Source organism: Nycticebus coucang, chromosome 7 (assembly GCF_027406575.1).
Source record: "Nycticebus coucang isolate mNycCou1 chromosome 7, mNycCou1.pri, whole genome shotgun sequence".
Taxonomy (NCBI): Eukaryota; Metazoa; Chordata; class Mammalia; order Primates; family Lorisidae; genus Nycticebus; species Nycticebus coucang.
Window position 1 is genome coordinate 127,245,861 of NC_069786.1, and position 27,628 is coordinate 127,273,488.

The following is a 27,628-nucleotide window of genomic DNA, read 5'->3' on the forward strand; positions in this document are numbered from 1 at the left end:
CTTGCGGGATTGGTGAACAGAAATAAGCTGCAAGTTATTTTTCAGAAGTTGGAATAAAAACATGGAAATCATGTACGATGCTGCCTTATTTAAATTTCCAAGGAAGAAAGCCCAAGTGAATGGGCTTCAGGAAGGAAATGGAGCTGAGCAATGCTGATGTGGTAGATGGTAGAATTGAGGGAGACCTTTGGTGATGACTGGAATGTTTGAGATGAGGAAAATAAAGACAGAGGAAAAGTAATAAAGGAGAAGCATGCAGAGGGTCACCTACCAAAACTGGCTGGTGTTGTGGCTCTTACCTATAATCCTAGCCCTCTGGTTGGCCAAGCCAGGAGGGTTGCTTGAGGCAAGGAGTTCAAGACCAGCTTGAGCAATGCAAGACTCACCTCTCTACAAAATTTTTTAAAAAATAGCTAGACATAGCGGTATACACCTGTAGCCCCAGTGACTCAAGGCTGGGTAGGAAGAGGATCACTTGAACCCTGAGGTTTGAGGTTGCAATGAGGCATAATGATACCTAACTGCACTCCAGCCTGGCAACAGAGTGAGTGAGACCCTATGTCAGAAAGAAAAAGAAAGACAAAGAAACAAAAACAAAAGCAGACTAGCCCCAGGTGGGATGTGTAACAGAGATGAATGAACTGAAACCTCAGGTAGGGAACAGCAGGGCAGACCCTATGAAAGGCAGGAAGCTCCCCAGGACACAGCATGGAGGAAGGAGCTCACTCTCAGCACCTGGGGCTGAGCCTGTCCTCAAATTCAAAGACTTCCCAAGGCTCTACCTTTGTCTTACTTTAGTTCTGACCCTGAGAGATAGTGAGAAAAGAGTAGCAGAAATGAGTATGGGTACAGAAAGATAAGGGCGAAATAAATAACAAGAAATAAGAAAGAAATTAAGGGCTTGGCACCTATAGCTCAAGTGGCTAAGGTGCCAGCAACATACACCAGAGCTGGTGGGTTCAAATCCAGTCTGGGCCTGCCAAACAACAATGACAACTACAAACAAAAAATAGCTGGGCGTTGTGATGAGCGCGTGTAGTCCCAGCTACTTGGAAAGCTGAGGCAAAACAATTGATTAAAAACCCAGGAGTTGGAGGTTGCCGTGAGCTGTAATGCCACAGCATTCTACTCAGGGCGACAGCTTGAGGCTTTGTCTCAAAAAAAAAAAAAAAGAAAGAAAGAAAAGAAAACAAAAGAAAGAAAAAAATAAGGAAGCTCAAAGAGAACTACACAGAGAATGAGTTAAAGGAAAATGAATGAAAAATTGGTAGATAGCAAGCCACCTTGCCTGACACTTTGAGGAGACAGCTGAAAGGAGGCTCAGGTTTGCTCCTGTTATCACTGGAAAGGGTGAAGTGTTTCCATATCAAAATGGCCCTGCTAAGGCCTTTCCTGAGGCATCTCATCCTCTCCATGGCTCAGTTGCCATGTACTGATTCCTGAACACACATCTCGAGCTTAGACCTGTCCACTAGGCTCATTTCTCCAAGTGCCTGAAGACCTTTATCCAAAGGTCAGAAGGACATCTCTCTTTGGAGGTTGTATCAGTTGCCTATTGCTATGTCATGTAACAAATCATCCCAAAACATAGTGGCTTAAAACAACCATCATTTTATTTTCTATGTCTTTTAATTCCAACTTTAAAATATCTCCCACCCCGCCCATTTCTCTCCATCCCCAGCATGATCATCCAGACCCCTGCGACTCTCACTAACACTAGAGGAACAGCCTCCTTTCTGACCTTGACCTTCAATCTTGCTCCCCTCAAGTCCATTCTCTGTACTTCATCTGAACAAACCTTTCAGAAATGGAAACCAGTTCATATGTCCTTCTTGTTTAAACCCAGTGCCTTCTGGTGGTTCTCACCATTATATCAATGTTACTTGGTGTACATATTAAAGAACGCTGACTATGGTGGCACATTCTCTATCACTTCCCTCTCAATCCCCCATCCCACGTTCCCACCACACCAGATGTCTGTTAGTTTCTTGAGTTTGCCACATTCTACCTCTTACCTCTCTGCCTTTGCCTATGCTTCTGGAAACAGTATCTTCCAAAGTTGACAACATACATGCCCTAGAACAGTTAAACTCCTTAGCAGGAACCAACAGAAATGTGTATTGTGTTCATCAAAACACATAGAAGAACATTTTCATAGCAGAATTATTCATAAAAGTCAAACATTTAAAACAGTACAAATACAGAGAAGATTAGCACGGCCCCTGCACAAGGATGACACGCAAATTCGTGAAGCGTTCCATATTAAAAAAAAACAAAAACAGTACAAACGGGTACTTCATGGCTTACTTCTATAACTGAATTCTATACAGTACTGAAAACAATTATAGAAAATGAATATACATGACTTTCACAAAGCATATTGAATAAAATATATATGTAAATTTGTGGAAATTTGGCTTCTTTTAGGGTTATGTATTCACAGAAAAAGAGAGAGGGAGAGAGAGAGTCAAAGAGAAGAGAGGATGATGTCATTTATATAAGTTACATAACAACTAGAATTAATCTACGCACTGTAAGCCAACATGGTGGTTGACTTTGAGCAAGACTATAGGGATAGTTACTGGGAGGTGTCACTAGGAGGCTTCTGAGGTGTTGAGATAATCTTGTTTTTTGACCAAGGTGATACGTTTACATTATGATCATTCAAAACCTGCTTTTAACTATGTATTTTATTCTGAAATTATAATTTTCATTTTATTTGCTCATTTATTTATGTATTTAGATGCATGGTCTTGCTCTATCACTTATCCTGGAGTGCAGTGGCACAATCATAGCTCAGTGCAGCCTTGAATTCCTGGGCTCAAGTGATCCTCCCACATCAGCCTCCTAAGTAACTGGGACTATAGGCGTGAGTCACCACACCTGGATAATTCTTTCTCTTTTTTGTACATATGGGGTCTCTCATATGTACAAAACTCCAGGCTGGTTTCAAACTCCTGGCCTCAAATGATTACATAATTTTTATTTTTAAAAAGGCAAAAAAAAAAAAAAATCAGTCATCAAAGGAAGAGAAGAATAGGTAAATAGAAAGGCTAAAAAAAAAAAAAAAAAAAACCAGTCAAGAGAACATGAAGAAAAGGACAGAGTGGGGCAACATTATAAACAGGAAGTGAGTGTGAGGCTTTCTCCCCAGGAGTGAAATTGAGGGAGGGAGTTACTAATGGCAGGGAAGGGCCCACTACAGACACAAGTGAAAGGCTTTATTCCTTAACAATTTGATATAGGGGAAGACCTACCCGTCCAAAGAATCCAAAGTAATTCCTGCTCTGTGTATCTAGTGGACATAATGAAGAACAAGTCATTTTTTAACTTAGATGTTGAGCAACAAGCCCAAGCAAGAATTAACCATAACCAGGCATCTAACATAATGGGTAAGTCTGATGGGGTGAATTTGTGGGCTGTGAGTCACAGGGCACCAGGTAAGGGGCTGGGGCTCTTCATCAGATCCCACTGAGGCAATCCAGGCAACCTGGATGGAGGCAGGAAGCAGAGGGGCCAGCACCTCAAGCAGGGAGCCCTCAGCTTGACAGGAATTGGAAAGCGATACAAGGGCAAAATGGAGGTGATAAGTACGATGTCAGAGAAGCTATTCCTAAAGGAAGAGAGGATGGCACGGGGAAGCAATTAAAGAAAAGGAAAGAAAATCAGGGATCCAAGATAATCACAAGAGGAGAAGGAGAAAGAAACTTGTTACAACAAGGAAAGGTATAAAGAAATATCAATCCCAGGAGCAGAGACAGAAGTAGGGCAGTTGGGCAGAACCAAGAGGAAAGTCAAGAAACAAAATGAGAGCGAGAGAAAGTAGGATAAGGGTGGGAGTGTCAACAGTGCCAAGGACTGGGCAGAACAGCCCTGTATGTAAATTTTATCAGCTTTTGTTTATGACCTGGAAGAACCTGTAGGTCACATTCATTCAAGGAAGAGACCAGGAACTTGAGTTAACTTAGCTTCCCAGGTCTTCCTAGTACTCTTTTATTCATGACTGGGTGCCCCTCAAGCACCTAGGCTGGAACACAATGGTGCGATTATAGCTCTGTGTAACTGCAATTCCTGGTCTCAGATGATCCTCCCACCAAAGTCTCTGGAGTAGCTGGGACCACAACAGGCATGTGCCATGATGCCAGACTAATTTTTAAATTTTTAGTAATGATTGAGTCTCCCTATGTTGCAGAGGCTGCTCGCAAACTCCTGGCCTCAAGGGATCCTCTTGCCTGGACCTTCTAAAGTGCTGGGAGGCACCCAGTGCTCTTGTGGGATTTCCTGCTATGTAGGCTCCTTGGTCACACCCTGAAACTTTTAATTGGTTTTGCTACTTTGCACAGGCATCAGCAGCGAGGAATCTGAAGAATCTAGTGATGAAGATGAGCCACTACTCTTTGATCAAGCACTAGAAAGTGAGCCTGGTAAGGAAGGGAGAGAGAGCAAGGCCTGGGCTGTGGGAATCTGAATGAGGAGTTACAATTTCCTGATGTGTTTTATTCTAAGCCCTTTCTGTACCATGGATCCAGTTTATCCCAGAATCTCATTTTCTGCATTTATTTAACTTGACCCTTATGGGAAATGCAAGAAGATAAAAACTGTTATAAATTTATTTTTTAGTGTAGGCTTATTAATTGATGGATTCTATTAATCAATATATGTATTATACAGTAGAAATAGGCTAACAAAGTGATCAGCTCATTTTTAAAACTGACTAGTTACTATGCCTATAAACTGTTAGATTTATGCAATGATTTCTATAGAGAACAAAAAGGTAAATATGCCTTTACTGGAAGATCTTGTTATCTGATCACAAGCTGTGAATAGTATCAAAAGAAAATTCATTCAACTATCTATTATTAACAGAAATAAAGACTTGAGATAAAGTGTTCTGAAACTGAAGTATTGTTTTTGATAGTATTCTTCAGCAAGTCATGGCTTATAGAATGATTTTTTTTTTTTTTTATTGTTGGGGATTCATCGAGGGTACAATAAGCCAGGTGACACTGATTGCAATTGTTAGGTAAAGTCCCTCTTGCAATCATGTCTTGCCCCCATAAAGTGTGGCACACACCAAGGCCCCACCCACCTCCCTCCTTCCCTCTTTCTGCTTCCCCCCCATAACCATAATTGTCATTAATTGTCCTCATATCAAAATTGAGTACATAGGATTCATGCTTCTCCATTCTTGTGATGCTTTACTAAGAATAATGTCTTCCACGTCCATCCAGGTTAATACGAAGGATGTAAAGTCTCCATTTTTTTTAATGGCTGAATAGTATATAGAATGATTTTTCAAAAGACCTTTGCAAAGATTACCTTTTTTCTTTCCAGTAGCCAGAAGGGTAAGCAGCACAGTGTTGTCCTTGTTGCCTAGAGAAGAAAACACCATCAAAAATATTTTAAGATCATCTACAAAGTCTAGTGGAAAATTAAAGGAAAGACAAGATTAACATCTTGAATCTAAGTTTTTTCCTTTGTATAAGGAGAGAAATAATTATCAAAATGTTGTATGATCTCTATGCTATTTGCAGCATGAGTTGTCATATGATTTATAACTCTTTAGTGTACAAATTGGTAATTTGTTTTTCCTTTTTACTTTACTACTTTACTCTAGTGATGAAGATGAGCCACTACTCTTTGATCAAGCACTAGAAAGTGAGCCTGGTAAGGAAGGGAGAGAGAGCAAGGCCTGGGCTGTGGGAATCTGAATGAGGAGTTACAATTTCCTGATGTGTAGATCAGGAGAAGAGAGACCTTGAAGATCTTATCAAGAGAATATTAGAAACATGTTCCTTTAGGGAAATCACAATAGGAAGAGACCTAAGAACAAATACAAATGTTTCCTCATCTTGATGTTACTAAGAACCAGCAAACTCATGAAAAAATATTCATCATGTCTATATTAGAAAAGTACAAATCAATACCACTTTGAGATATCACCTAACCCCACTGAGAATGATCCACATTACAAGGTCCCAAAAGAACAGGTGCTGTAAAGATGTGGAAACAGTCCAGGTGCCCTTCCACACTTGGATGGATTAATAAACTGTGGTATATGTACACCACAGACTACTATTCAGCGGTAAAAGATATAGATTTTGAACCCTTTGTTACAACTTGCATGGATTTGGAGAATATTCTCCTAAGTATCACAAGAATAGAAAGATAGGCATCACTTGAAACTTGTTGATTAATAGTAGAGTGTTCACTTGAGAGAAAAACTCAATTGAATACAAAAAGGCGGCGGAGGAGAGAGGTCAGAGTGTTCCTCCCCAGCAGGAACAGTGTGTGGGTGTATGGCACAATTCCTATGTGAGAGACACTACTACAACTTAGACTTTGCCTTACAAATGCAATCAATGTGGCCTAATTGTATGTACCCTCATATTAATTGGAAATTTAAAAAAAGAAGAATGTGTTAAAAAAGTAAGCATTCACTGTATCTTTTAGAGTAAAATGTAAATTTACTTCATGTTTTAGACAATGCACCTTCTTTTATCCTCGTGTAAATAAAGTGCTCTACAAAATAGTTCTCAAATGCATCTGTGGCTCAGACATGAAAAAAGATGATTTCTCAGCCTTGTAAACAGGTCAAGAAGGCATTGGGGTGGTGGGGGTAGAGGAGGCTCACCACCTTCCACATAAGATCTTCAAGGTCTCTCTTCATGGAAAAGAGAGTCTGAGATGAGGGATATGTGGAATGTCAGGGAGAAGGGGTAGGAAGTGACAGAGAGCAGTGCAGGAGAGCAAACTTGCAGGGAATTGTTTGAGGGAACAAGAATGGAGCATCACTAACCTACAAGGCATGTAACTCAGAAGGGAAACCAACTTGGCCTGGGTGCAGCCCAAGACGTTCATGGATTTTCATTGTTTTTCTAAGTTTCTTATTAGGGAATTTCCTTCATTGCACACTGAGAACCCTAAAGAATTCTATTCTTTTGAGCAGAGGTCAGTAACTATGACTCTTCAGAATCAAGTGAAGGAGAGGACATCCAAGAAGTCACTTGCTCACAACTCCAGACTGCACCAGGTATGAGCATTAAGAGTTGCAACCCTTGGACTATAGAATATCCAGAGTCCAAATCTAGAGCTCTGTTTTTCTAATGAATTTTATTCTGAACATTCTTCATATACCTTGATTCTATACAACTTCTAGGATGTTTTTTTCTGCATTTATCCTTACTGGTCCTATTGGGAAATGGAAGGTGTCAGGAAGGCAGTACATACTGCTGTTTAATTTAACAGGTATAATCAAATCATTAATTGAAAATGTAGCACAATTATATTAGTAAAATTACAGTCTTCTTACCAAATACTATCATATTTATAATTGCTATGCATTGGAGTAATTTACTTATTCTATATCACCACCCTTTTTATTTGAAAGAGCACTGTAAGTAGAGTATTCTTCTATCCATTGACAATATTGTCATTAGTTACAAGCTTAGACAGTCTTTAAAGAATAAGTTTGTGCTGCTGTTCAATAAATTAATATAAATATTAATGTCTCAACCTAGTTTGTTGATATCAGGGAGAAGGGAAAAATAAAAATCACAAAGAGAACGTAGGGATGGAGTCAGCTATATGTTATGCAAAATGCTTGGGAAGATAAAGCCCAAAAGGATGAGCATAGAAATAAAGAAGAATAGAGAGAAAGAGAGAAAATGCTACATAGGAGACAAGAAAATTTGAGGGGTTGAGAGAAGCTCACAGAATCAAAGAAATGGAGGTAGAAATTTTTAGCAGCTTAACAGTGGGCATATAAATGAGAAAGAAGGAGAAGAATTTGTAGTGGCCAGACAAGAAAAGAGAGAAAATTTCTGTTGGACACAAGGTGTTAGTCACTGGAGTCAGTATATTTTTTCACAGCTCATCTGAGCGCTGGGAGAGGTCAGCATCATCACACTGAGGTGTGTTCCTTGGTTTCCTGGTCACTGTCTATAGTTTATCATTTCCTGATTTGTCTTCAATGTTCTGTGAATTCAGAGCTCTTCAAATGAATGCAAAGACGTCAGAAGAGATGCAGCCCATTGGCCTGCAGTAGAGAAGACCAGGGTGATATTAATCATCTTCGTTTTCCTACATGCATGGAGGAAAAGCTCTTCCTTATTTCCTTACCTCGCCCCCCAAACATTTGCAGACACAGACACACATAGACACCACACTTTCAGCGGGTTTGAGGTGGAAAAAGAGAAAGAAGAGTTGGGCTTCTGAATAAAGGGAAGAGACACTGAGTGAAAAATCTGAGAAGAAAGAGTGGAGAAAAACAGGCTGGTGTCACCAAATGTCGGAGTAAGCTTCTGGTATTTGTACATGAACATGCATAGGATCTAAATATACTAGTACTTAAGGAGTTTTGTGGGGGAAGAGGAATGATTTTTCAAGATACCACTCAGAAGTTGTGCCAGAAACATAGAAATAAAGTCAATGACTGATTGATAGTCTTGCAATGTAGACAGCTGATAAGGAACTGGCACAGGTAACAGAGCTGGCTCTCTACTCAGTTAGTGTCAAAAGAGCAGGTATTTCGTGATGATGAAAGTAACCTATGAGATAAAGCCAAGTATAGGTGAATAAAATACAGATATCACTTTGGGAAACATAGCGGGACCATGTCTATACAAAAAAGGTAAGAATATATCAACCACGCAGGCATGATGGTGACCATGCCTGTTGTAGTCCCAGGCATTTGGGAGGTGGAGGGCCCAAGAGTTCTGTGAGCTGTGATCATGCTGCTACACTCCAGCCTGGTCAACAGATCTAGACCCCATCTCCTCTACCCCACCAAAACACCAAAACCCCCCTCAACCAACATTTAAAGCATGTAAATCTTCTTTTATTGTTCTAAAGGATTATTTTCTTTCTTTTTTATTTGAAGGGCAAAAGAGAAGACACATAGATAGTGTTAGTAGTCCCCCAAGAGGTAAGAAAAAAATGTGAATACTCATTCCTTTGCCTTGCTCTGGTTCTGACCTTTCTATCAGACCTCATCCTTGCTGAAGCTACCAGATCTCCTTTCCGGCATGATGTCTTTAAAACTAATGGATTATTTAGAGTAAAAGGCTAAGTCTTTGTACCAAAAAAGATCCTAAAATACAATGTTTTGAAATAAATAATTTATTTGTCTCTCATCTAATGGTCCAGAAGTGGTAGGAAGAATCTGTCTTCCTTAACATGTGGTTTCCAGCTCCTGATCCAGGAAGGCTGTCATTGTTTCCCAACCATTGAGAGTGAAATAAATGAACAGAAGAATCACCTATTTATTTTTTTAAATGGAAAGACCTAGAAGATTCTGTTCACATCCCACTAGCCAAAACTTGGCCACAGGGCCAAGAGCTACCTAAATGAAGCTGAGAAATGTAACCATTGGCCAGGCATTCTTGAGTTCAGCTGTAGTTTTATTCTCATGGAAAAAAGAAACAATTATTGGTGAAAGTTAATAATCTGCCTACTTGCTCTCCACATTTGCATTGATTCCCTCAAACAAGGAAGAAAACTCAGACTCTCTGTTGATTCAAACCCAGTCTTCTTGTCACCTGAGATCTTTTGGCAAGAGTAGGATCTGGAACCGGGGATGGAGCACAGAGCTATGTGGTCAGAGGCATGCCAGCCCTGATTAGGGAATGAGGGAATGGGGGAAAGCGTGAGAAAGGTGTGTTGTAACCAATGAATACAGCCCATAGCAGAACAAGGAGACGCAGAGGGAACTTAAATTAAGCCAGCTGATGTGGTGGATGCTCAAGCCACACTGATTTGTGAGTTCTTCAGAAATACCCAACATAGAACTGATCAACTAAAGTTCCCCCAGTACAGGAAATGGCTACTTACGACTTCCTTCTTAGGTTCCCAGCACTCTGAAGGTTCATACTTCAGAGTGAGGTCACCTCATCCACCCAAGTGATTCTTCTGGACTGAGTCTCTCTCAAGAAGAGCAAAATGAACTCTCCTTCCTCAGGGATGTCTGTAGGGAGGAGTGATGGCTCTTCATGTCAGTGGGCTTCTACCTGGCTCCAAACAGAGTCACTCCCTATATGCTTCAGTTTCTTCATTGGTAATGGGGGTTGTAAAAGTCTAAGTCTCTATCTTATAAATAAATTAGTAGATGTAAAGCTCTTGTATTAATTTATAGCACATAATAAGCACTTAAGTGTTAGCTCCCAATATTACTGTTTTCACAGTATTCCTTGGGATATAAATGAAACTCTGTATTAATCCTTTTTTTATTAATGTGTGGGTAAATTATTTTGGATTAATGTCAAGATAAAGAAAATGAAATCTAGGATAAACCTGGGTTAACCAGCAAAGGCTTGGAAATTGCAGAGGCATATGTTATATATTTTTCTTTGTGTATTAGGCTCTTGAAAAGTTACAGTTGAATGGTGTTTTTGAAAAATGCTATTATATACAGTGTGCCTCTCTGACCACCTCTGTTTTTAATATTTTTCCTGTTTTCTCAGAGAGAAGGAGAGGCAGACCTAGAATCAACATTCCTGTGAGCGACAGAGGCCCAGGGAAAAGATACCAACCAACAGGTAAAGAAAAAAAGAATAAATACATTTTAAATAAATAAACATCTAAATTTCCATGGTTTTAGTAGCAGATGTTTTCCCCTAATTTTGTTATGTAGTTGTACTTATTGTTGAGAAATATATCTAATTTAGTCAATTTCCAAAATGTATTGGAAAGAGATTAAAATACCACTAATAAGTAATTTGATGATGAATCTGCAACCAGTCCCAGGGCCCATGGGCTCCTTGCAGTGCTGTCTCTCCTGACAGATAACTTTTGAGCCTTTAGTTAGTTGTCAGCATTAAAAATCTGTGTAACTCACAAGTGATGTAGCTCTCCCTCCTTTTACCCACCGCCATGCAGTAATTCTGTGGACTTGAGCCCACCACTTCACCTCTTCTGCCTCAGTTTACTTATCTGTAAAGTGAAATTAAGTGAATTAGATTGACTGCCCTCCCAGACCCATGCCAGCTTCCTACATGGCTTCACATTCTATGAATCTCCCACTGGACTTGGCAGGAACCATGGACAGCTCCCTCCCCTGTGTTCTGAATGATACCTGTTTCTACTGAGTCGTATCCTTAGTACGCCCCACCTCACCATGTAGAGGTTCTAACATGCAAAGACTGTGCTGTTTGCAGATGATTGTAGAACTCCATTGAGCTTCTCTTTCAGCCAGGAGAAAGCTTCTGTGGAGGGTGAAGAAAGCAGAGGAGACAGAAACCATTTCCTGCCCGGCTGCGGTGTTGTGATCCTGTTCTCTATTCAGCCAATCCATGGCTCAAAGTTATAGACAAATCTGCTTTCTAAAACTCATCTTCTGGCAATATAACTATACATATATTAGGTTATTAAGTATGAAATATCTGATTTCCTTAAGTACTAAGTTTTCCAGTTGATATCTCTGACAATTCACTTTGACACTTCTTGGTTTGGGGGGAGGTGGGGCTTTTTGGTTGTTTGTTTTTGTTTTTTGGGTGAGAAAGTACATTTTCATTCTTTCAAATTGGGTTTTGGCTTGTGATAATCCTTCAGTTTTTTTAAGAGAAATTTTTGTGAAACCGTAGATAAGTCAAAAATTTGTGTTATTTTCTAATATGAGTTCCATCACGGAATCAATGTAGTACAGCTCAAAATATCAATGAAGCATTTGGGAAAGATGGCTAATGAGTGCACAGTATGTTAATGGTTTGAGAGGTTCCATTCTGGTGATTTTTATTTTGAAAATGAGCCCCCTGGGCAATAGAGACCAAGGTAGATAATGATGAGCTGGAAGCTGTAGTGGAAGTGAATTCATCTGAACCTAGGCATGAATTAGCAGCAAGGTTTGATGTTACTATTCCAGCAATATTGGACCATTTGAAGCAAGTAAGCAAGGTTAAGAAGCCAGGTAGGGGGCGGTGCCTGTGGCTCAAGGAGTAGGGCGCTGGTCCCATATGCCAGAGGTGGTGGGTTCAATCCCAGCCCCGGCCAAATACCACCACCAAAAAAAAAAAGCTAGGTAGATGAGTTCTGCATGAACTAAATCATGTGGAAAAGACATTTTCTTGAAGCCTTGCCTTTCTTTGCTGTCACGACATAAAGGCAAACTATATTGTTATGTGTGATGAAAAATGGATTTTTTTGACAATTACAAGTGTTAGGCACAATGATTAAGTAAAGATAAAGTGCCAAAACACAGTCTAAAGCTGAATATTCATCAAAAAAGGCTGATGATGTTTGTTTGATAGTCCAGCACTGGTATTACCTATCCACTGTAGCTTCATGACACTTGATCAGTCAATCACAGTGACTGTCTACGGCAAATAATTGGATGAAATGATGAGGAAACTTGCAATTAAGCAGCCGAGATTGGTCAATGGAGACAGGGCGGTCCTTTTTCAAGACAACACTATTACACAAACAATGCTTCTCAAACTACAGAAACTGGGTTTGGAAACTTTCTGTCATCCACTGTATTCACCAGACCTTGCACCAACAACTATATCTTTCAAGGAAAAATATTCAATTCTCAGCAAGCTGTGGAAAACACCTGGTGAGATTTCATCACCACTTGCTCTCAGGCTTCTTTGCTACTGGCATACACAAGCTACTGTAAAGATAGCAAAACTGTGTTGATAGTTTAGGCACATATGTTGGTTAATTGTACTGCTTCTTGACCAAGATATAATAAACTAAAGTTTGCATTCAAAATTGGACATTTAAGATATTTAATGACTTATTATTTGGCTATAAATTCCCCACTAATGTAGCAGAAACAGTATATTCTACTGCCTCTCCACAGTTGGCCACAGCTGAGGGTGGCCAACTGTCTTGGGAATTAGGATCATCATTGGATGATCCTTCTAGAAGGTCCATATCCCTGCTCCAGTTACCTCAGGCACAACATCTCTCAAGAATATCCTGTGCATTTTCCATCCTCTAGGTCCCCATTGGCCATGAGAATTGCACGTCCTCACTGATTCCCTTGCCCACTCTCAGCTCAGCCCTCTGCCACCACTGACTCCCCTAGCCATGACTTCACCCTTACACCTCTCAGGGGTGAGTCTGAGAGTCTCTCCCTCCTTGCCATTCCCAGAGACAGAGGTCCATCTCCTGCATGGATGTCTCAAAACTTCTCTTGGCTTGAGTGGAGATGTCTGACAATTCTCTCCAAATAATTGTAGTCTCTATTATAAGGCTAAAGATGAGGAAAGCTGATGCTGGCAGAATCAGGCTCCTTATTCGTTACCATGTTCTGTGCAGCAGGTGAGATTAGCCACTTGCCTTAGAATATAGGAGTTCTGCATCATTCTTGGACATTGAGGCATCTGCTCAACGAGATGACCGGAGCATCACTTAATCATATTAGCATCTCTTTTTGCTCAGAATGATTACCCCCAATCATTAACAACACTTTTAAAGAATAAATTTTAATTTTTTCCTGACAACATTATTATTTCAAAAGATCAGTATAGAGTTTTAGTGGTTATTAAGACTGGTAGACCCAAGAATAGTTAAAGTCTATTTTGTCTAGGCATTTTACTTTGTGGTGATAAAACAGCAACAAGATGTGAGAGTAAGCTACACACAAAGAACTATTATAAAGCAAAGTTCAGTAGCAGTTTGTTATATATGGTCTGATCTTCAGCCCAAATTTCTCCATGTCAAGAACTGGGAGGGAGTACAATGAGTTTCTTTTTCTTTGCCTTATTTCTTCCACCTAACTGTAATTTTTAACCCATCAATCAACCTCTCTTTATTCTTCCCTCCCATAACATACAGTTTTTTCTAGAACTCACACCCTGAGCTTCACTTTCAGCCACAGAGAAAGCTCAGGTGAAGGAGAAGTGAAGCAAAGCAGATGACAAAAGTCACCATCCTGTTAGGTGCCCTATTTGGTGCCCTACTACCATGCTGCTCTCTATTCCCCTAGTCAATACCTCAAATGGAAAGACAGATCTAAAATTTGAGGGTGGTTTCTCCATCTCCATAACTCCAAAGCAATAATGTGACTAGAAGTGTCCCATCAAATCATCAGCAGGAAAGTCACTGTGGGTCTATATGTGGCCAACAAACTTGAGAGCTCAGATTCTACTGTCCCAGGATGCTGGAATTTTAGCGGGTGGAGCAGAGGGTGACATTATCAACAGGCATCTAATCTGCCATAAAAGACAGACTTTGAAATGTAACTAATTCATGGGGGGAATCCCTCCAACCATTTAAAATTATGCAAGAAGGATCTGAAGATGAGTGGGAGAGATGGTGCCCAGTTATAGAGGAAGATGGAATGAAAAAAGTCCTTCCTTGCAGTTTCAAGATTTTCCAGAGATAAAAATATGAACTTTCAACTTCCTGAACTTCCTGTGACCTGTGGTAATCTGAAAGGGACCCTATACAAGGAGAAATTGAAACAAGGTGAGTTTCCTGGTCTTCTAGGATTTTCAACTGGGAAATATCCATGCAAATAACATACAGTTGAGAAGCAGTTGGGGGCCTTCAAGATCAGCCCCAGGTCTGATTTGCTAGGAGCTCTCTTGGTCACACAGCTCAGGTTTATGAGTGAAATGATGCAAAGCAAAGTTGGCAAAGGGGAAAGGTGGGGGAAAGGGAGACAAAGTTCAGAGAGAACCATGGGCAAGCTGCCTGAGTCCTCTCTGGTAGAGTCACATAGGACTCCCTCCATGAAGGCCAGAGAAATATACACACATGGCAGGAAATCTGCTTTTTCCCTGGCCTTTCAGCATGGATGTGGGGCCTCTGAGGTCTGAGAGGAGAGTTCAGATCTTTCTGTTACTGATACTAAACCCAAAGTAGGTGGCTCCAGATCCAGTATGGTGAGAGGCCAAATTTCAAGTTGGGGAACTCAGTGTGCCGTGGTCTTACAGGAAGCTCAGAGAAGTGTATACAGAGTGAGGATGGAAGGTGGTTCACCCCCAAGGAATTTGAAATGGAAGGAGGCTATGCAAAATCCAAAAACTGGAAGCAAAGTATACGCTGCGGTGGATACCCCCTGAAACACCTGATAGAGGTACGCTAGTGACAAACAGCTTAAATCAAGGATGTGGCAGTCACAATTCACCAACACCAAGCTTTAGCAGAGTTTCTGTGTCCAGAAAACCACCACGACTCCCCTTGCCCAGGTCCCAATGCATATGGTGTTATGAACATCCTCACAAGATTGACCATAGATGATTTTTATTGCAGCTTAATCCTCTAAATGTATTAACTCTTATCCTTTTGCAGGTAGGACAGTGAATTGTGGTCCTGAGTCTGCCACAAATATACTGCAATTTGGTCATGTGAAAGTAACTTAAATTTTAAGGAGGGAGGTCTTAAACTTTAGGTGCCATTGTTAAAAATAACATAGAATTATATATCTGAAAATAATACATCAGGATGGGTAGTTCCTAGATTATACAATATTTCAATAATATTTCTTTTCATAAACCCCCTCAAATTTATTATTGAAAGAAAATGCAAAGAAATTTTAAATTGGCCCCTTTGATCCTTTTATAAATCACCTGATGTGGACAAAGCAGGGACAGGGTCTTTACAGCAGATGAACCGGTGTCTTTTGACTCTGGATGCAGGGATCTTTCTGATGCACACCTCAGACAGTCCTTCCCTGTGCCATTCTAGCAATAAAGAAAAGGTCTTTGTTCAGCAGATATTTATTGAGCTACATCTAAAGCCATGAGGGAGCACAAGGTGTGAGCCTCTACCCAGGAAGAGGGCTATGCTTTAATAAACACAGGCCTGCACTGTGCAGATGATCTAAACAGGACACCACAGCAAGAGATATAGTAGGAAGGAAGGTCTCTTTTGCATTTGAGGTTGAGGATAGTTTCTTAGAACAATTTGCCATTATCTAGGTCTTAAGAGTAGGACAGTTCTTATAAGAAAAAATGTAAAACAGGACATTCTACATTCACGAGAAAGAATGGCATGAAAATCTGCTCCACAAAATGTCAATAATTTGTGAGTAATGAGGCTGATATACTCAGTGGATTAACTGTAGATGTTATGAGGCCAGAGGAGCCTACACGCTTGCTTTAATCGCTGGAATTTGAGTTAACAGTGGGATATCCAGATGGAAATACCTATTAATAGGAGAGAGAAATACCATGCTCACAAAATAAAAACAGAGACCCATTATCTCATTAATCTCTTTTCTTTTTCAGAATGGATATCTACAACCACCACCAAGAACAAGAAAGGGGGTGATTATCACATGATTTTCTGTTCATGTCTCATGTGTCATATTGTTGATTTTTCATCTCTGTAGCCATATAGTCTTTAAATTGACCACTCATGAAAAAAATGTGATTGTATAAATAGTGTATTTGCAGTTGCTGCTTCCCAAAATTATATAATGTAGAAGGCTGGAACTTCTTTGACCATTAAACATTTGAGATGGAGATGGAACTAATCTTTAAAAATATATAAGATGTGTGGGTGATTTAGTAAAAGATCTGTATGTGTGATTTAGTAAAAGATCTGAATGCCATACTTTCTTAAGAGTAAATATGAAAGACAGATGTGGAGTTGGAAAAAGCAAGCATGGTTTTGAAATGCACCAAATGATACGTTAACAACTACTGCCTTTGCAACCTCAACTTAAAATATTGATTGTCATTGAATTTCCTAGTTCCTATCTTTAATGAAATAGGAAGCAAAAGTTTTCCTAGAAATATTTAATGGTAACTACAGATGATCTAATGTAGAATTCCTCCTGGAATGTGTATATAGCCATACATCATCTAGGGAAGCAAACAACAAAAAACACATTATATTTCTCTTGTCTTTATCTTTTTCCTCCACTACACACACACACAGGAAATTTTAAGGGAATTTTTATTCTTTTATGACGCCCTTGAGAATAGAGTGATTGGGAGGCAGAGATACCCTATATCTCTACTGACTGGAAAATCTTTCCCATTGTGGAGCAGCTTGTTGGCCCCAACAGAGATGTCATACAGACCTCACTTCCATCTATGAAGGTGAATTCTCTCTCATGGAAGTAGTACATGAAACTCATGGACCAGTAGAAGTCAGCAAAAACTTTTAGGGTTCAGGAGAAAGTAGAGAGGTACTTCCCTTCAAGAAGAAGATGCACAGCACTGGGGAGCTTGGAAGCATTTTATCTTCAGGGATTGTTCCTGGGGAGCTGCAGAAAGCAGTGGAGTTCTTTTCTGGGACATGTGAACAGCCTCCAGACTCTGGGCCTTGTGGTCATTGGGGGTACAAGAGATGAATTTTCAGCCTGATTCCCTTTGAAGGTCCTCTGAATGGGATGATGCTTTCTAATTTACAGAAAATTGCCTGATAAAAAGCAGAAAATCAGGTGGAAAAGATGGCATGTTTGAAGCAGGCTTATACCACTCTCTAGGAAAGGATCATAAGTTCAGGCAGGTGCTTACCTATGCATCGCTTTTCTCAGAAGGAACATTGAGAAACCCCAGAGAAGTGATGCAAGACACCTGGAATGAAGGAGAAGGTTATGGGGTGATTCATTCAGCATGATCAAAGGGCAATATGGAGAGGCATCTACCCTGAAGACTAGGAGGATAGAGCCCTGGGGTACCACACTCACCTCTCATCCTCATGGCAGAGTTGGGGGAGGGCTCTCTCCATTGCCACAGACCTTTGTCTGGACTGACCATGGAGCTACCTAGAGTCTGTGCAGAGTTATTGCCTGGAAAATAGGTGCAATAAGGATCTGGTTGAGCAGATCCCATGTTTCTGCAGCTGATGCCATCTTGAAATCTCAGGTAAAGTGTGCCAAGTCAGCATGGCGTTCAGCTTTGCAGCAGTCACTGCCACATCACCCTCCTCCCCCAGCTGGGAAAGAAGAAGACAGACTGGATGTTTCCCTGTGCTGTGACTGGCAGCCACACACTTCTCCCCATGGCATGCTCACATCTGAGCAGAGGAATGGCATTGGGTACTACAGACTTAACCTGGGAAGCACTGGGCAACTGTCTCAGGAGAACCTGGTAGCAGTGGGTGGCGGGGACTCCATGGTCCCTAGACTGCTGGAACCAAACCCTACTGTCAGAACTGGACAAATCATCAAAGAAGAAACTAAAGAAACACTGGACTTAAAAAGGGACTCTAGGACAAATGGATGTAATAGACATTTACAGAATATTCTACCCCCAAAGCTACTGTATGCACATTCATCACATAAGCATATGGCACATTCTCTAAGACTGATCACATCTTAAGCCATAAAACATGTCTCAAAAAATTCAAAAATATTGAAATCATACCATGTATATTCTCAGACCACAGTGGAATAATACTAGAAATCAATTACAAGAGAAACATTCAAATTCACACAAAGTCATGGAAATTAAACAACCTGCTGCTGAATGATTATTGGGTCAATAAGAAAATTAAGATGGAAGATGGCAGCCGAGTAACAGCTTCCTTGCATCTGGGCACCGTGAGTCTGGGGAGATAGGACTCCAGGCATCTCTGGCTGGTGGGAACTGCCTATCATCACTCCTATGAGGATACAGGGAGTCAGCGAGAGACTTCTGGACCCCAAGAGGAGGACTAAAACAGTGGAAAACCGGCAAGTGGTCGCGTGTGTTCAACCCGTCTAAACCCGCCCACAACTTCCACAGGCACAAGAACTTAAAGAGCAAGAGGAAGTGAAAGGAAAATTAGGGCAAGGAAACAGATAAAAGAAATCACTCATGAGGAAGAATCAGCAGAAAACTCCAGGCAACATGAAGAACCAGTCCAGAACAACCCCGCCAAGGGACCATGAGGTAGCTACTGCAGAGGATTCCACCTATACAGAAATGTTAGGAATGACAGAAAGGGAATTTAGAATACACATGTTGAAAACAATGAAAGAAATGATGGAAACAATGAAGGAAACTGCTAATAAAGTGGAAAATAACCAAAAGGAAATCCAAAAACAGAATCAAATCAGAGATGAACGATATGAAGAATATAAAAAGGATATAGCAGAGCTGAAGGAAATGAAACAGTCAATCAGGGAACTTAAAGATGCAATGGAAAGTATCAGCAACAGGTTAGACCATGCAGAAGAAAGAATTTCAGAGGTAGAAGACAAAGTTTTTGAGATAACTCAGATAGTAAAAGAGGCAGAAAAGAAGAGAGAGAAAGCAGAACGTTCACTGTCAGAATTATGGGACTTTATGAAACGTTCCAACATACGAGTTATAGGAATTCCAGAAGGGGAAGAAGAATGCCCCAGAGGAATGGAAGCCATACTAGAGAATATTATAAAAGAAAATTTCCCAAACATCACCAAAGATTCTGACACACTGCTTTCAGAGGGCTATCGGACCCCAGGTCGCCTCAACTCTAACCGAGCTTCTCCAAGACACATTGTGATGAACCTGTCCAAAGTCAAGACAAAAGAAAAGATTCTGCAAGCTGCCAGGAGTAAGCGCCAGTTGACCTACAGGGGCAAATCCACCAGAGTGACCTCAGACTTCTCTAATGAAACTTTCCAAGCAAGAAGACAATGGTCATCTACCTTTAATCTACTTAAACAGAACAATTTTCAGCCCAGAATTCTGTACCCTGCTAAGCTAAGCTTCAAAATTGATGGAGAAATCAAATCATTTACGGATATACAAACATTGAGGAAATTCACCACAACAAGACCAGCTCTACAGGGAATACTTCAACCTGTTCTGCACACTGACCACCACAATGGATCAGCAGCAAAGTAAGAACTCAGAAATCAAAGGACAGAACCTAACCTCCACACTGATGCAAAAGATAAAACTAAGCAATGGACTCTCACCAAATAAGACGAATAGAATACTACCACACTTATCAATTATCTCCATAAATGTTAATGACTTGAATTCCCCACTGAAGAGACATAGATTGGCTGACTGGATTAAAAAACACAAGCCATCCATTTGCTGTCTGCAAGAAACACACCTGGCTTCAAAAGACAAATTAAAGCTCCGAGTCAAGGGTTGGAAGACAATTTTTCAGGCAAATGGAATTCAGAAGAAAAGAGGAGTTGCAATCTTATTTTCAGATACATGTGGATTTAAAGCAACTAAAGTCAAAAAAGACAAAGATGGTCACTTTATATTGGTCAAGGGAAAACTACAACAAGAAGACATTTCAATTCTAAATATCTATGCACCAAATTTAAATGCTCCCAGATTCTTGAAACAGACCTTACTCAGTCTGAGCAATATGATATCTGATAATACCATCATAACAGGGGACTTTAACACACCTCTTACAGAGCTGGACAGATCCTCTAAACAGAAATTAAACAAAGATATAAGAGATTTAAATGAGACCCTAGAACAATTATGCTTGATAGACGCATATAGAACACTCCACCCAAAAGATAAAGAATATACATTCTTCTCATCACCCCATGGAACATTCTCCAAAATTGATCATATCCTGGGACACAAAACAAATATCAACAGAATCAAAAGAATTGAAATTTTACCTTGTATCTTTTCAGACCATAAGGCACTAAAGGTGGAACTCAACTCTAACAAAAATGCTCGACCCCATCCAAAGGCATGGAAATTAAACAATCTTCTGTTGAATAACAGATGGGTGCAGGAAGAAATCAAACAGGAAATCACTAACTTCCTTAAGCATAACAACAATGAAGACACAAGCTACCAAAACCTGTGGGATACTGCAAAAGCAGTTTTGAGAGGAAAATTCATCGCTTTAGATGCCTACATTCGAAAAACAGACAGAGAGCACATCAACAATCTCACAAGAGACCTTATGGAATTGGAAAAAGAAGAACAATCTAAGCCTAAACTCAGTAGAAGAAAAGAAATCTCCAAAATCAAATCAGAGATCAATGAAATTGAAAACAAAAGAATCATTCAGAAAATTAATGAAACAAGGAGTTGGTTTTTTGAAAAAATAAATAAAATAGATAAACCATTGGCCAGACTAACTAGAAATAGAAAAGTAAAATCTCTAGTAACCTCAATCAGAAATGATAAAGGGGAAATAACAACTGATCCCACAGAGATACAAGAGATCATCTATGAATACTACCAGAAACTGTATGCCCAGAAATTTGACAATGTGAAGGAAATGGATCAATATTTGGAATCACACCCTCTCCCTAGACTTGGCCAGGAAGAAATAGACCTCCTGAACAGACCAATTTCAAGCACTGAGATCAAAGAAACAATAAAAAAGCTTCCAACTAAAAAATGCCCTGGTCCAGATGGCTTCACTCCAGAATTCTATCAAACCTTCAAGGAAGAGCTTATTCCTGTACTGCAGAAATTATTCCAAAAAATTGAGGAAGAAGGAATCTTCCCCAACACATTCTATGAAGCAAACATCACCCTGATACCAAAACCAGGAAAAGACCCAAACAAAAAGGAGAATTTCAGACCAATCTCACTCATGAATATAGATGGAAAAATTCTCAACAAAATCCTAGCCAATAGATTACAGCTTATCATCAAAAAAGTCATTCATCATGATCAAGCAGGCTTCATCCCAGGGATGCAAGGCTGGTTCAACATACGCAAGTCCATAAACGTTATCCACCATATTAACAGAGGCAAAAATAAAGATCACATGATCCTCTCAATAGATGCAGAAAAAGCATTTGATAAAATCCAGCATCCTTTTCTAATTAGAACACTGAAGAGTATAGGCATAGGTGGCACATTTCTAAAACTGATTGAAGCTATCTATGACAAACCCACAGCCAATATTTTACTGAATGGAGTAAAACTGAAAGCTTTTCCTTTTAGAACTGGAACCAGACAAGGTTGTCCTCTGTCACCTTTACTATTCAACATAGTGCTGGAAGTTCTAGCCAATACAATTAGGCAAGACAAGGAAATAAAGGGAATCCAAATGGGAGCAGAGGAGGTCAAACTCTCCCTCTTTGCTGACGACATGATCTTATACTTAGAGAACCCCAAAGACTCAACCACAAGACTACTAGAAGTCATCAAAAAATACAGTAATGTTTCAGGATATAAAATCAATGTCCACAAGTCAGTAGCCTTTGTATACACCAATAACAGTCAAGAGGAGAAGCTAATTAAGGACACAACTCCCTTCACCATAGTTTCAAAGAAAATGAAATACCTAGGAATATACCTAACGAAGGAGGTGAAGGACCTCTATAAAGAAAACTATGAACTCCTCAGAAAGGAAATAGCAGAGGATATTAACAAATGGAAGAACATACCATGCTCATGGATGGGAAGAATCAACATTGTTAAAATGTCTATACTTCCCAAAGCAATCTACCTATTCAATGCCATTCCTATCAAAGTACCTACATCGTACTTTCAAGATTTGGAAAAAATGATTCTGCGTTTTGTATGGAACCAGAAAAAACCCCGTATAGCTAAGGCAGTTCTTAGTAACAAAAATAAAGCTGGGGGCATCAGCATACCAGATTTTAGTCTGTACTACAAAGCCATAGTGCTCAAGACAGCATGGTACTGGCACAAAAACAGAGACATAGACACTTGGAATCGAATTGAACACCAAGAAATGAAACTAACATCTTACAACCACCTAATCTTCGATAAACCAAACAAGAACTTACCTTGGGGGAAAGACTCCCTATTCAATAAATGGTGTTGGGAGAATTGGATGTCTGCGCGTAAAAGACTGAAACTGGACCCACACCTTTCCCCACTCACAAAAATTGATTCAAGATGGATAAAGGACTTAAATTTAAGGCACGAAACAATAAAAATCCTCAAAGAAAGCATAGGAAAAACACTGGAAGATATTGGCCTGGGGGAAGACTTCATGAAGAAGACTGCCATGGCAATTGCAACAACAACAAAAATAAACAAATGGGACTTCATTAAACTGAAAAGCTTCTGTACAGCTAAGGTGACGATAACCAAAGCAAAGAGACAACCCACACAATGGGAAAGGATATTTGCATATTTTCAATCAGACAAAAGCTTGATAACTAGGATCTATAGAGAACTCAAATTAATCCACATGAAAAAAGCCAACAATCCCTTATATCAATGGGCAAGAGACATGAATAGAACTTTCTCTAAAGACGACAGACGAATGGCTAACAAACACATGAAAAATTGTTCATCATCTCTATATATTAGAGAAATGCAAATCAAAACATCCCTGAGATATCATCTAACCCCAGAGAGAATGGCCCACATCACAAAATCTCAAAACTGCAGATGCTGGCGTGGATGTGGAGAGAAGGGAACACTTTTACACTGCTGGTGGGACTGCAAACTAGTACAACCTTTCTGGAAGGAAGTATGGAGAAACCTCAAAGCACTCAACCTAGACCTCCCATTCGATCCTGCAATCCCATTACTGGGCATCTACCCAGAAGGAAAAAAATCCTTTTATCATAAGGACACTTGTACTAGACTGTTTATTGCAGCTCAATTTACAATCGCCAAAATGTGGAAACAGCCTAAATGCCCACCAACCCAGGAATGGATTAACAAGCTGTGGTATATGTATACCATGGAATACTATTCAGCCATTAAAAAAAATGGAGACTTTACATCCTTCGTATTAACCTGGATGGAAGTGGAAGACATTATTCTTAGTAAAGCATCACAAGAATGGAGAAGCATGAATCCTATGTACTCAATCTTGATATGAGGACAATTAATGACAATTAAGGTTATGGGGGGGGGGAAGCAGAAAGAGAGAGGGAGGGAGTGGGGTGGGGCCTTAGTGTGTGTCACACTTTATGGGGGCAAGACATGATTGCAAGAGGCACTTTACCTAACAATTGCAATCAGTGTAACTGGCTTATTGTACCCTCAATGAATCCCCAACAATAAAAAAAAAAGAAAAAAAAAAAAAAAGAAAATTAAGATGGAAATCAAATGATTCCTTCAACTCAATGACAAAGGGGATACCAGGTACTGAAATCTAAGGGATTCAACAAAAGAATCCCTAAAAGGAAAACTCATAGCTTTAAAAGGAAAACTCATAGCTTTAAATGCCCATATCAAAAAGACAGAAGATCACTAATTGACCAACCAATGTCACATCTCAGGGAACTGGAAAAGGAAGAGCAAATCAAACCTAAGCTGACATAAGAAAAGAAAGAAAGTTCAGAACAGAACTAAATGAAATGAAAAACAGACAATCAAAAACCAATACAAAGGATTTGGAGAACAAAGTTGTTCTTTGAAAAGATTCAAAAAATTGATCTCTTGTTATATTAAAGAGGAATAGAAAAGACTTCAATCAGCAATGAAAAAGGAGATAATACAACTGATAACACAGAAATACAAAACACCATCCATGAATACTATAAAAATATCTATGCACATAAACTGAAAAACATAGAGGAAATGGACAAATGCCTGGAAATACCCAACTTCCCAAGACTTAATAAGGAAGAAAAAGCTCCAGAACAGATCAATGATGAACAGCAAGACTGAAGCAGTAATAAAAAATAAATTGTGGTATATGTACACCATGGAATATTATTCAGACTTAAAGAAAGATGGAGACTTTACTTCTTTCATGTTTACATGGATGGAGCTGGAACATATTCTTCTTAGCAAAGTATCTCAAGAATGGAAGAAAAAGTATCCAATGTACTCAGCCCTACTATGAAACTAATTTATAGCTTTCATATGAAAGCTATAACCCAATTATAACCTAAGAATATGGGGAAAGGGAGGGAAGGGAGGGGGAAGGATGGGTGGAGGGAGGGTAATTGGTGGGATCACACCTATGGTGCATCTTACAAGGGTACATGTGAAACTTACTAAATGTAGAATATAAATGTCTTAACACAATAATGAAGAAAATGTTATATTTAACCAGTTTGATGAAAATATTTCAAATCGTATATAAAACCAGTGCATGGTGCCCCATGATTGCATTAATGTATACAGCTATAATTTAATTAAAAAAAAAAAAGAAAAAAATTCCATGTACAGAAAAAAAAATTGTAACAAATAAAAGCCCCAGACTATTAAGGATTCACAGATGAATTCTAACAGACCTACAAAGAAGAGCTGGTACCCATGTTGCAGAAATTATTTTATGCCATCAAGTAGGAGGGAAGCAGCAGTATCACATAGATACCAAAGCCAGGGAGAGGATACAATAAAAAAAGAAACTTCCGACCAATAGCCCTCAGAATATAGATGCAAAAAATCCCCAATAAAATACTATGCAACCAAATTCAACAGAACATTGAAAACAACAACAACAAAGGTCCATCATGACAAAGTGGGCTTCATCCCAAGAATGCAAGGACTGTTCAACAAGCATAAACGAATAAATGTGATTCATCACATGAAAAGAAGGAAAAGCAAAGATCATATGATTATCTCAATAGATGCAAAAAAAAAGCATTTGACAGATCCAGAATGCTTTTGTGATTAAAACTCTCAACAAACTAGGCATAGAAATTTCATATCTCAAAATTATAAAAGCCATATATGACAAATCCATAGCCAACACAATGCTGAATGGGGAAAAGTTGGAATAATTTTCCCTAGGAACTAGAAAAAGACAAGGGTGCCCATTGTTACCACTTTTATTCACCATAATACTGGAAGTACTGGCCAGAGTAATCAACCAAGGGAAGGAAATAAAGCCTATCTAAATTGGGAAAGAGATCAAATTATTGTTTTTTTGCTGATGATATGATCTTGTATCTAGAAAATCTCAAACACTCCACCAAGAGACTCCTGGCACCAATAAATAAATTCAGCAAAGTCTCAGGTTATAAAATCAATGTACACAAATCAGTAGCATTTCTATATAAAAATAGCAGTGAAGCTGAGAGTCAAATCAAAGACTCAATACCATTCACAATAGCTAAAAAGAAAATAAAATACCTAGGAATATACTTTACTAACAAGGTGAAAGATCCCTACAAGAACTATGAAACATTGAGGAAAGAAATCACAGAGGACACAAACAAATGGAAAAACATCATATTCACAGATTGGTAGAGTCAATATTGTTAAATTTCCATGGCTGCCCAAAGTGATTTACACATTCAACCCTATCTTCATCAATACCAATGCCATATTTCACAGATCTAGAAAAAAAAATTTCCTTTTTTTTTTTTTTGAGACAGAGTCTCACTATGTCACCCTCAGTGGAGTGCCATAGTGTCACAGCTCACAGCAACCTCAAACCCTTGGACTTAAGTGATTCTCTTGCCTCAACCTCCCAAGTAATTGGGACTACAGGCACCTGCCACAACTCCCATCCATTTTTTTTTTTGTCATTGTTATTGTTATTTAGTAGGCCCTGGCCAGGTTCAAACCCATCAGCCCCAGTGCATGTGGCTGGCGCCCTAATCACTGAGCAATGGGCACTGAGCCAAGAAAAAAATACTTCCATGCTTCATGTGGAACCAAGAAAAGAGATCGAATAGTCAAATCAATCCTAAGCAAAAAGAATGAATCTGAAGCCATCGACTTCAGATTTCAAACTATACTATAAGGTTATAGCAGCAAAAAAAGCCTGGTATTGGTACAACAAAATAGAGACATGGACAATGGACCAGAACAGAAAACGCAGGTATAAAACCATCTACCTACAACCAACTCATCTTTGACAAAGCAGATAACAACATACACTGGGGAAAAAGCTCTATTCAATAAATGGTTCTGGGAAAACTAGATAGCACATGCAGAAGAATGAAATAGGAACCCATATTACTCACCAATTACAAAAATTAATATAAGTTGGATAAAAGACTTAAATGTAAGGCACAAAACCATAAAAATTGTAGAAGAAAACATAGGAAAAATTCTTTGAGATATTTGTCCATGGAAAGAATTTAAGTCTAAGACCTCAATGACAATCACCATAAAAATAAAAATGAATAAATGAGACTTGAGTAAATTAAAAACCTTCTGCACAAATAAGGAAATAATCAACAGAGAAAACAGACACTCACAGATGGAAAAAATGTTCACAAACTATCCATTCAATAAAAGGTTAACATCCAGAATCTACAAAGAATTCAAACAAATTTGTACAAACAAAAAAATTCCATGAAAAGTGGACAAGAGACATGAACAGAAGCTTTTCAGAAAAAAAGATAGGCAAATGGCAAAAAAAATATGAAAAATGCTCAACATCACTAATTATCAGGGAAATGCAATGTAAAACCACAGTGAGATATTACCCCATCAGAATACCTTTTATTAAAATTTCTAAAAACAACAGATGCTGGCATGGATGCAGAGAGAAAGAAATGCCTATATTCTACTAGTGGACTGCAAATTAGTGCATCCTCCATAGAAAATAGTCTGGAGTTTCTCAAAGAACTAAAATTAGAACTACCATTTGACCCAGCAACCCCACTATTGGGTATCTATGCAAGGAAAAGAAGTCATTATATCAAAAAGACACCTATGCTCAAATGTTTATTGCAGCATAATTCACAACTGAAAAAATGTGCAGTCAACCCAAGTGCCCATCAATTTATGACTGGATTTAAAAATATGATATATTTATTTACATATATGTATATATATATATATGTGCCCACGAACAATGGAGCATTCCTCAGCCACAAAAAGAACAAATTAATGTCTTTTGCATTAATTTGGACTAAACTGGAGACTGTTCTCATAAGTGAACTACATCAAGAATGAAGAAACAAACACCATATATA

General features: G+C 39.1%; 1 protein-coding gene and 1 non-coding gene across 8 annotated transcripts in view; both read left to right on the plus strand.

The window, feature by feature from the left end:
• The window catches only part of SP100 (SP100 nuclear antigen), a 74,621-nt gene that overhangs the window by 37,780 nt on the left and 9,213 nt on the right, over positions 1 to 27,628 (plus strand). For 5 of the 7 annotated variants that reach the window (XM_053598266.1, XM_053598267.1, XM_053598264.1 and 2 more), the window contains 8 exons: positions 3,246 to 3,392; positions 4,344 to 4,424; positions 6,950 to 7,033; positions 8,882 to 8,926; positions 10,461 to 10,535; positions 14,305 to 14,409; positions 14,880 to 15,022; positions 16,176 to 16,214. In XM_053598266.1, the coding sequence (XP_053454241.1) occupies positions 3,246 to 3,392; positions 4,344 to 4,424; positions 6,950 to 7,033; positions 8,882 to 8,926; positions 10,461 to 10,535; positions 14,305 to 14,409; positions 14,880 to 15,022; positions 16,176 to 16,214 (719 nt within the window). The remainder of the gene's footprint in view (positions 1 to 3,245; positions 3,393 to 4,343; positions 4,425 to 6,949; positions 7,034 to 8,881; positions 8,927 to 10,460; positions 10,536 to 14,304; positions 14,410 to 14,879; positions 15,023 to 16,175; positions 16,215 to 27,628) is intronic. The other 2 variants (XM_053598261.1, XM_053598265.1) reach the window with 2 other exon arrangements.
• On the plus strand, positions 2,164 to 2,267 carry LOC128590998 (U6 spliceosomal RNA). The gene has a single exon (XR_008381453.1). It is a non-coding gene; the product is annotated as a U6 spliceosomal RNA (small nuclear RNA).